Below are 11,865 nucleotides of genomic sequence, written 5' to 3'. Positions count from 1 at the left end.
TTAAGATTGCCCTTCTATAATTAGTCAGCTGGTCAAAGTCAATTTGTTTTATGAATTTTAGCAAGTCTGTCTTAAATTCAGTAAAAAGTACATGTATAGGTAAGTGAAAAAAGTGAAAATAAAAATAGAGCAGGCTATGTTTGGGACACCCTATGCCTTGGAACAACCTATATCCTTTCAGGTACCTGATAAGAAAAGTGAAAAAAAAAAAAATTCATTGGAAGAATTTTATAGGAAACAAGAACGCTTAACTAGTTACTCACAATACTTCATGTAATATAAGATACGATGCTTACCAAAATAGGAGTCATCACCGAGTTTTCTTCCATAGGTAACCATGCATTCACCAAGAGTTCCTTCGGGTTGGGGATATGTGCTCGCTTTAGCCTGCCCACTCAGTTTTGATATACCTTTTACGGCAGCCATTTTGGCTCTAGCTGTAGGATTCGGTTGTAAATATTCCTTTGTTTTAAGCTGAAGTTCTTCCACAAGTTCGTATGTGACATCTGTTTTCTAAAAATTAAAAAAAAAAAAAAAATAATTCAAAATTTTATGGTAAAAAAAAAGACCCATGAAGGGTCGGGGGCTCAGCAGTTTATAAGGAAGAACAGTTTCTTGAACAACAGTTGTGAAAGGAGGTGATCTGTTCATTGGTTTTAGTAGAACAGAACCTTACTCACCAATCTACATAATTTTTTTATTTAAAATTTTTAAATATCAATATCGTAACTTTTGATAAAAAACTCCTCAATTGGGTAATTACTAATTCAATTAATAAAAAAAGATCATCCAATTAATAATAGCATAAAATGAACGAATTTGCATCAAATAGAAACAAATACTAATAAATTTATTTACCCTTTGACATGAAGTTTTGGGTGAAACAAATCCTTCATTCCATTTTAAATTAAAGTGCAAATTGTTACTCCCAATAACTGATTTATTATATTTATATATGTAAATGTAAGAGTGAAAATGATGTTAATTTTCAACGGAAGATCATTGATTGACCGTTTGTAATAATAAAATTAAATCTGTATCATTACAACCCCTGAAAGATTAAGTGGACAGTACTTTGTAAGGAAGTACTGTTACTAGACCATCGGTTGTGCAAGGAGGTGGATTTATTAGAATCACGCTAGACCGCCAGGTTTTTGCCCAATTAACCCATTTTATGAGGCTGGGTGGACCCCTGGAGGGCTACCGAACACACAATGCTGACTCAACAGCTACAGGCAATAAATAATAATTATCTGTCATACCCGGTTTCAAATGCAGGACCTTGGAGTTAGAAGTCCATTGCCTTACCAATGAGCTACCTACTTCCACGTAATAATAAAAAGAAAGATGTTATTTGAGATTTTTTAAATACAATTTGAGTTTTTTTTTTTTTACCGCACCCGGACTATCTTCCTTTTATTTAAAAATATTAATTTAAAAATTAAATTAACTTATTTTAAATATTAATTTTTAGAAAGGTGGTTATGAGTATGGGGAAAGACTAACCTCAAAGCATTAGCTATGTGTTAATTATAAAATTTGGCTTTATAATTTAATAAAGAGAATAATTATAATTTATAATTATTATTATAAGTTTTATTCAAGAGTCAGAATATGCATTAAACCATAGCTATATTATAACCAATATCATATATCTCTACAATTATAATTAAATAAGACACACAATTTAAAGGAATAATAGGTTTGTACCTATTATTTATTTGTTTGTTATTGGATTTTTGTTGAGAACTTTAGACTGTAAAAACTGTCAGACGCATGCGCAGATCAGGATTTGAATAAAAAAGCCATATGCCTTATGTGCATGTTTCTGACAGTGAAAAGTATTCGTTAGAATAGACCAAGTATAAATGTTTAATAATTTCATCGAAGTAATGTGTGTGTATATTATAAATATATATATTCCTCTTAATGGTAACCCCATAGTTTATTTCTTTTATACATGTTCCATGCTATAATGAAAGGCATACTACATATATTATATGTTTACAGTACAAAATATTTTAGTATATATATTTTGTTGCATTGATTATAACATTTTTAAAGAAAGTATAGCAAAAACGAAAAAGAAAACACATAATTAATTAATAATGAAAAAATTAAGGATAATAACAAAAAAAAGTAAAGATAAAAAAGAAATATACTAAAAACAATCAAGAGGTTTAAGATTGCCCTTCTATAATTAGTCAGCTGGTCAAAGTCAATTTGTTTTATGAATTTTAGCAAGTCTGTCTTAAATTCAGTAAAAAGTACATGTTCTGGGTTAGGGCAATTTCCTTGTTTCAGTATTACATCTTGTATCAGCTCAACTCTTTGTCAGTCATGTAGTTTACATTCATAAAGTATATGTTTGAAATTGTGCGCTTGTTCATCTTCGTAAATATGTATATAATAGCTGTTGTATTTTGTACCAATATGTAGTTAATTCCGGTTAAATTGTAATTAAGATGAAGTTAAACACCTGTTGTATTTTGTAACAATATGTTGTTACTTCTAGGCTTAAAAATACAAATTACTAAATTTAAATTGTAAAAATCCCAGTTAAATCAAATATAGAAACCTATTTTTATTTATTGAATGAAGTATTGTTGATTAAAAAGATAAAAACAGTTCTAAATCAATACGACTTAATAATTTAATTCAATTTAAGGTCGATAAAAATAAAGTTTTAATTTGTATACAAAATCATATAAAATTTAAAACATGTAAATATAAATTATATACACTAGTAAGTGGTTGATATGAGGAATATTATAGATTTATCATAACTTACCCTTTCCATGTCCATGAAATCAACGTCAAGTTTTGTTCCCTCCGCACCCCCCATTTTCTCTGTCATATACTGTAAAATAAAAATAAAATACATCAGCATATTTTTTCAAGTGTATAATAAAAATAAAAATAGAGAGGAAAATGAGTCATCAGTAAACTTTGAAATAAAGATGAACCATTACCAATTCAAGATTAAAGATAAAATTATATTTGCAGCGGTTGTGCTCAGGTACAAAATGTTTAGACCAGGAAGCACTAAAGTGCAGGAAGCACTTTTATTACTGCAACCTACCTACCATCAACAGAAGTTATTCATCAGAATAAAATAATTTATAATATCTTAAAATATTAATAAACAAAATTTTAACTATTCACCTGGATCAAATATCATTCGACATAAATAAAACTTATATTAATTATACTTTTGTATCACTCTTATATAAGAACTATGTATTAACTCTTAAAATACGAAATGTTCTTGAAAAAAATCTTGATCATTGGATAGGATTCATTATTTTGCTAGTTTTATTTGAAATAAATTAGATAGTTTAGAACCTTGTTTGTTAATATTTTTTTACTAGCACATTATCACTTCATTACATAAAAAAGAGAAAAAGGAAAAGAACATTTTTTGGAATTATAAATTTTAGGAATAATACTTGTTTTTGTAATTTAAGGACAAAAAATTACAGATGGTTAGTCGGATCATTGCCCTTGTAACTATAAATAGAAAAAAATAATTTGTTTATTGACATTTTATATGAATTATAGATAATCATTTCTAGTAATTAAAAGAGCGGAAAGGATGATAATTAATGTTTATTATGAAATTTATAGATAATTCTTGATAATGAAAATGATAACTCATAATCGACGCTAATGAATATGATAGATGGTAATGAATAAGATAATTTATGATCAATGGTAATAAATATGATAATTATCATTCCGTATTTTTTTTTTTGTATTGATAGATTTATTTATTGATAGATATTACAATCTGCCACACAGTTATGGGCAATAGGTAATAGTGATGAATGATCTCATACATACTAAAATAAAAAAAAAATGAAAAAAAAAACAACTTTCCGTATTTAGTTATACAGACTGGTAACTATTTCCGCTTGGTTTAACGTATTTTTATGCCAGCTTTCTACTAAACGAGATAGTCCCCACTCACTTCAGACATCTCAGCTTTAAGTAAGTAAGTTCTTATGTTTTTAAAAAATATATAAAAAAATAAAATATTCCTTTTTCCCACTCTCACATTCTCATCTTTCTTGTTTCTTCCTTATTTCATTTTCCGGACATTCTTTATTCATTTTACCTTATTTCTTAACTCATCTATATTACTTTGTAAGGGGTCATTTTTAAGGGGTCTCTGTTTACACTCCCACAACCATGCTAAAGAATTTTTCTTCCTAGCCAACCGCAGCAGGGACAATCTCCTTCAAATTTCTAAATAACTTATTAATTCCTTAGCCGAAAAGGCTTACGAGTAGTAAGGGTAGCACAAACAAAAAATGTAAAGTAAGTATCAATAGGAAACTTAATTAGTAGTATATAAATGCTGGAATGCAATTTTTAATATTTTGAGAAAGTGGCCAAAATTTCATTAGATTGCGCCACTCAGTTTAGGAACCTTCAGCCCCTGTATCAATTTTATCCACAACTTTCACTTTAATTCTGCTTATATTTCATAACGCGGCTCTTCCTAAAGATTTTACCCTCAGACGACAGATCAAATTTATACAATAAAAAATAATAAAATTTATCCTCGAACCTAGACATATAGAATTAATTAATACAAATTAAAAATAAATGAAACTGACCAAAATTTATAAAATATTTTATTCTATATTTATTATTATTTTATTTTGTATTTTTTACAACTTTGTCAGAAATATTACATATGTTCTTAGTATTCATTTCAAATTTGTAAACATTATTTCCTCTTTTTCGTCAATCATCATTTTTTATTTTATTATTATTATCAGGTTTTTCTCGCTATTGGGTTGAATATCTGAGGTGGGGGATCTAGGAGCCCAACTACCTTCATATTTTGTTTATTTATTTATTTTATCGACACTTATCTGGTGTTGTTGCGTCTTTTAGCACGTGCTTCCTATATGATCTCGTGGCAATCACTTGATCTTGATTCGCAACCACAAATCCCTCTGTCTCGGAGAATAGCCTTCCAGCTTTTAACCATTCATTTGATCTCTCTTTGTCTATGGAGGCTTCGTTCAGTTGGCTATAGAATCTCCCATGCAGAGACTTGCTTTTCAATTCTGCCAGTCGTTCATTTTGTGATATGATTGTTAATTCAACACCTTTGCTCAGATTAAGTGCGGTTAAACCAGAGTCCATCCTTGTGATGGCGAGATAAGCCCCTGTTGTTTTTGCGAGGAAATATTGGCGTGTTTGCGGCAAAATTCTTCAATATTTATCAAACCACGTCCTCCTTCTTTCCTAGGTAAGTATAGACGAGCTTTAGAAGATTTTTGAGGTGCTGTTGCATGCCCAAATATTTATATAATTTATTTACTTCAAGTTCCTTTATGTGTCCTTCTCATTAACCAGAATGTTTTGTTTACTAGCGACTTTACCCTTGGTTACATGGAGCACTGCACATTTATCAATGCCAAACGACATTCCTATTTATCTTGTAAAAGATACTAAACAGCTTCAACCATATTTTGTAGTTGTTCTTTGTTTTTTTAATTTATTATTATTAGAAGTTACATCTTGATTTAACATTATTACGTTTCATTATTTTTTATTTATTTTTTGACTTTTTACTTTTTTTTTCTGAAGGGACTCACCACAGTATAAATAAAGAACATTATTATTATTGCATATAATTATGTCGTATGACAAATGGTGAGGAAAACACATTGACCTATGTAATTGAAAGTGTTTTATATATTTATGATCCTAATGAAACTAACGTCTATTACTCCCACTGACCCAATTCGACACGATGAAAAAGTGTCTGAGTAAATAGAAAAGTAAACTTTCTAACAAGAAATTATGGACATGGCCGACCATTACGAGGTAAAGAGACCTTTGTCCTAACACAAAGACAAGAAAAAACTCTCTGCTAATGAAGTGATATAGAGCAAAGGGACCGGAGCTCAGAGGCACTCAGCTAATGAAGGGCTGCCTTCTGAGTTCTCTGAGCATAAATCGCCGGTCACTAACCGGGTCACAGATTAAAGAAACTGCTCTTTTTCCAGGCTATCTTTCAGGATTACCTGCTTCGTTTGAGCCGTCATTAACAGTTTAGTGCCTTTAAGAGTTGACTGTAATAATGAGAGGAGGACTTCAGCCCTCCTCTAATATGGACATTTTTTAAAATTTAATTTAAGAAAAATTATATTCTGGTACGTTTAGAGATACCTCAGGTAGCCAAATAAGTATACATGAAGGGAGGTGACTGAAAGGAAGGGATGATTATAGAAAAAACAAGACAATAATGAAATTATTGCAACTCATAGGTTAAGCAGCTAAACTTCTGAAGTTATAAAAAAAACTCTAGCATCAGATTCAGAATAATTCCATCTCCAACAGGGGTCTGTTGCTAAATTAATCTGCAATGTCAATAGGCAAAGAGGTTTAGATCTCACACGTTCTACGTGGGAGGTATCCAGGAATATGGAATATACAGAGCCAAGGCCTGTGTATCAGTCTCCCATGAGGTATATTATAGGTCACAGGGCGCGAACACAACAAAGTCTTTGTGAATGGAACTAATGCAGTCATGGAAGAACGATTCCTATTAAATGACCATTTCTCAGCTGTGACTGTAAAGGGTATTTCTACCCATAATAAACATACCCTTGCATTGGGAATATCTTTTATGCATGTCAGTAACAAATGACACTTAAGGGTGTCATCCAAACCAAAGTAGAACACGTTACAAATATTAAGTATTTATACTACTCTTTGTGCTATGAACATTTGAACTATTTATATATATGCATCTATATTATTAATGGCATTTATGGCTAGATAGCAAGCGTTACTACTATACGATAATTATACATCAGTTTTTCAAGACAATCTTTTTGAACAATGTGTTGATTTTTTTTTAAAGGCTTCATATGAGGTAAGGACATTTTTTATTCAGCTCCTAAGCTCCAAAGTTAGGAATACCCCCGCAAAAAAACATTATAACCATATAAAAAAATAACATTTTTGCGAATAAAAAAAATAAAAAGTATATTTATTTTCTTATGTACATTTTATTACATTGGAAGATTATTACTTGGCCTTAGGTGATTAATGAAACTCTGAAGCATTGGAATACTCTTAAATTGCATAATTTACCCAATTATGTTTGTTCTAAAAAAAAAAAGAAATATCAATTTTCACATTTTATTATGTATTTTTTCGAATTAATTAGACATAAGTATTTTTTAAATTAAGAACCTAAACAATATTAACGTACCTAAAATATGATAAGCACTTTTAAAAAAAATATATTCGTGAAAAAAAATTTACTAATACATTTTTCCCAAAATAAATTAACTACAAATTTAATTCTGGAATCGTGAATTTGTCCTTAAATATTTTTTGTCTTTTATCCTTTATGGAGGGATGAAATTTATTTACGTGAAATAAAATTGGTAATAGATGGGCTCATAGGTATACAATTTATTATTTTATTAGTCACTAACTCTTCAAAACTCAAATTATCATCACCATAGACGTTTTTATGGAGAGGTTAGATGTGTATCCTTACTCTTCTTAGATTTTAAAATTCAAAAAGTTTATGTATATCCTTACTCTCCTTAGATTTAAAAACTCAAAAAGTTTATAAATTTGAAATTTAAGAACCTATTTTAAACTGAGTAAATTTTAGTAGAACATTTTACTCGAAGAATAACAAAATTTTAAACCACTACCAATATCATTCAGGTTAATAAATGGAGATTTCATGGTTATTTCATGTTGTGTTTGCATAGAAAAAAAATGATGTTAAATGTCATTAAAAGAAGGTGAGTAAAAAGTTAAAATACAAAAGAATTGGGAAAATTAAAATATTCCAATATCAAATAACGCACATCGTAATTTTTTAAATTAATGTTCCAGTAAAAGTTTGTTCAAACTATTGTAATTGTTGAAAAATTTGAATTAAATATTGAATTTGCTAGGTAGTTTTTCATAATAAAAAAATTATAATAATTTCTTCTTTCTCATAATTAATAAAGAAACTAAAGCAAGAAATGAGCTGCCAAATCTAAATTATTAACCATGGAGGGATAAACGGAATAACTCTATCCATAACATGAAAGCACAGGAAATATGTTTTATTTTATATATCAGTTTGTCAAATAGAAATTTAGAGAGTCATTTTTAGGAAAACAACTAAATTTGTTGAAAACTGTAAAAATTCTGAAGATCCCAGAAATAACTTCATATAAAAAATAACGGTTAATGGGACGTGACTGCCGTGCGGGTGTAGGTCCCAGAGCGCCCGTTTCGGAACGTTGTGGGTTCGATTTCCACCTGAGGCAGTTAATATGTATTTTTCGGCGGTCCCGAAAAATGAATCTTGCCACTCCCACCATAGTTAGTACATGGTGGCAACTCTGCTAGCCACTAGGGGTTGGCAAAAAAGACCTTGAGGCATACTAGCCGGACTTGTTTCCCCACCAAATACCAACAACTATGTTGCACAGAAAATAAATTTACACATGACTTTTTTATTTTTGGAAATATCAATTTAAAAACGGCTAAGATCAGTAAGGTTAAAGTTTGTAATTTTATAATTATAATATTTAAACAAACAGCTTGACAGAAAAAAATTTATTATTTTGAAGATAATTAGTTGAACGTATGCGATAATTGTAGGAAGATGGTCCAGGAGGTGGTCAAATTAGGAACTGACGTTTCGTCCCACTTTGCAGAGCTTTATCAGGATTGAGTCCAAAAAGGGTTCTCATGAATCTCTGCAAAGTGAAGGTAAATGTTGGTGAATAATAAAGTTTTTATGCTATTTTTGTACCTTTTTTTACCGCCGCTCAGACAATCTTTTTAGAATCAAAAGTTATTGTAGAAAATTCCTTTTGCAGATAAAAAAATACATTATGTATATATATATAAAAAAAAAAAATAAACGCTTCTATCTATCAAATAAAATAAATTATTATTATTTTGTATATGTAAATTATAATTGCTTTTCCAAATTTTTCAGTATTCAAACAAAATATTAATTTATTTTTCTAAACATATTAATAAATTATAGGTAACAAAATTTGCATATATTTAATTTAATGAGGAGATGGTCGAGTTACCTATATACGAAATATATACTTAGGAGAAGCATTGCGATCCAGAAAAATTTTATATTGTAGTTTTCGACAGAAATACACGTTTTGAGGTCCTCTGAGTCCAAATAATCAAGTCTTGCAAAATGGTCTCTGTGTGTTTGTGTACATGGTCAGGCTAGCGCAAAAAAACAAAAAGTCGTACGAAATTGGAATTATAAAGGCATGGTATATGCTTGGAAACCTTTTTTTTTTTGGTTCTCTCGAAAATGGCTCTTACACGATTTAAATTACTTTCAGTACATCAATCATAAATCAGTACACATTTAATTGGTTATCAATATCAGCATTGAAATATTCTCCAAATGCTTAATTATGAATTTGTAACAATCGTCCTCTAAAGTATCTTTAATTTTGTTAATTTGAAAAAAAAAATTGTTATTAATTAAAATAAAAATTGTCAATAAAAAGCAATGGATAAATATTGTAAAAAAATTATGAATTGCTTATTTTTTGTTAAACTGTAGTATTCTTGGTAGGAATAAAATTTATTAATGTCATTCCCACATCGTGAAACCCTAAAATACAAATTTTTATAACAACAGAAAAAAAAAAGTTTTTGTTTATAATTTTAGTTTTCCCTACTGTATAGTTTTTCTTTTTTCCGGCGAATCACAAAAACACCGATAACTTTAACACTACGAATCCGATAATCTAGACAAAACGTAGAAAAGTATGTAGGATGTTAAGTGAAAGTTGTTTAATGCATAGACCTTATCAAAGTTTTAATTTTATTCTTCAGACCTTAGGCTTTACGAAAGGCTTATTTTATTTCTTTAATTATTGATACGTTTGCATAGAAACTCCTTAACTCAAATTTCAACGGTCAAGCAGAGCGAGTATAGCAAACGCCTGAGACCATAAAGTATAATAGGAGATGGATGAGGGACCGTCTAAATGTGGCGTGGTCAGCAAAGACCTTATTGATCGCAATTATTCACGATGGACAATGGCCATAACCGCCTTTGTCTCAGGAAGGTCTGGATTAGGGACTTGGTCTTAATGCAAGGACAAAAGCCAACATTCGTATATCTTTGACTACGTGCAGATTCCAAAGGGAGGTAAAACTCCGAAGAATGGATGGAGGATAGAAAGATTTGAAAAGAATACAGGCGTTTGACAATTTTATTTCTTCAGGATTCTTTACGGAAGTCTAGAAGGTAGTGGATTCAAAATCTCAATTAAACCTTAACATATGAAATAAAATAAACTTTGTTTAACTAAAATCAATAGTTTCCAAATTAAAGTAACAAAACATTCATTATTTTCTTAAAAATTCCAACGTTTCGTCCAATTCGGCCATCCTCAAGGACAATTGGACAAAACCCAATAAGGTTGGGTCGAGGGAAGAATTCAAAGTCCAAAAATGATGATTGTCCTGTGCCAGAACAGGCTTTTCTCCCCGACTCAAGCTAAGGATAACTTATTAATAAATTAATATGATTCCCTAATGATTTATTGGCAATTTTAAATTAATTAAAACTACTTCGGCGGAATAGTATAAAGTTTTTAAAAATATTTTATGTGAGTGTAAATTGGCTTTTAAGATTTACACTGGGGGAGAAAAGCCGATTCTGGCACAGGACAATGATCATTTTTGGACTTTGAATCCTAGCCTCGACCCAACCTTAACCACTAGTCACGTGATCTTTGGCGGGAGATTTGAATTTAAATGTTTAGCTCGTCCTATCCTTAATCACTGATCACGTGACATATAGCGGGAGATTTGAATTTAAATTTTTACTGTCGAATTACCAATTTTGTAATTATTTCATTAATATTAAACTTTTAACAACCTAACTCATACTACAAGGTGTAATACTTGCTATCATGACAATTATTATTATACAGAACAGTCTCAAGAAAATGAAAAGATTATATAAAAAACAAACTTATTTATCCTGTGATGGATATCATCTTGGAATCAGTCACATGAATGATATAGTTCTTTCATACAAGGGGAAGCTACGCGGGTGGGATCACCAATTTCAATGAAATATTTTTTTAGTGATACTATTTCGAAAAATATTAGAGCTGGAAAAAAAAATTTTTTTTGAAATTTAATTTATTTTTCTCTACAATATAAAAAAAATTTAGTGACCACCGTGTAATAATTTATTTCATTATCTCATTGATTTGAAAACTTAAATCCTAAACAGTAAGAAAAACATTGAACTAGACGGTAACTGGAAAGTCGGAAAAGAAAAGGAAGCACAATTTCTGCTTATTATACTATTTGGTGAAAAAAAAAAAAAAAAAATACAATCTGAACTACAAAATACACGTAAATTACAGTTATACAATTTGAGCATTAAGTAGTACAATTAAATGAACAGTTGTATAATTTGCAAAATCGGGGTCGGTCCACCGTTAGGTGGGCAGTGGTAGTATCCCCCCACCCTAATTTAATTGATTTACTAATAAACTCCTATAAAAAATTTTTTTTTGCTAAAAACAAATATGAATTTTATTGTTCTCTAAAAAAAATACCTCATCCCACTTTCCTAGAGTGATTCGGTTAAAATTATTTCATTACCTCGCATTTAATACGGCATTGAGAGGTAATAATACACCGATCGATTTATTTTGAGGCGTAGAATAATAAAATAATATTTGAAATTGTATTAAATGAGTTAAAATGTATACAAAATCATAAAAGCAAAAAACCGCATCTTTCAGGGTTCTTTCCAATGTGCCCAAGGAGCTGTGAAAGAAAATATGTTTAGAATTTTTTTAAATA

The 11,865-nt window shown here is 29.8% G+C and overlaps 1 protein-coding gene across 6 annotated transcripts in view; it reads right to left on the bottom strand.

Annotated features, from left to right (window-relative positions):
- Positions 1 to 11,865, bottom strand: part of EndoA (endophilin-A) — a 262,925-nt gene that overhangs the window by 37,367 nt on the left and 213,693 nt on the right. For all 6 annotated transcript variants that reach the window (XM_067049691.1, XM_014420464.2, XM_067049686.1 and 3 more), the window contains 2 exons: positions 2,792 to 2,860; positions 297 to 513 (listed from right to left, as the gene is read on the bottom strand). In XM_067049691.1, coding sequence (XP_066905792.1) covers positions 297 to 513; positions 2,792 to 2,860 — 286 coding nt within the window. The remainder of the gene's footprint in view (positions 1 to 296; positions 514 to 2,791; positions 2,861 to 11,865) is intronic.

The sequence above is a fragment of the Halyomorpha halys genome, unplaced genomic scaffold, assembly GCF_000696795.3.
Source record: "Halyomorpha halys isolate HHAL.00 unplaced genomic scaffold, Hhal_1.1 Scaffold270.1, whole genome shotgun sequence".
Classification (NCBI taxonomy): Eukaryota; Metazoa; Arthropoda; class Insecta; order Hemiptera; family Pentatomidae; genus Halyomorpha; species Halyomorpha halys.
Note: the sequence above shows the minus strand (reverse complement) of the source record. Positions and strands in the feature narration are given on the sequence as shown.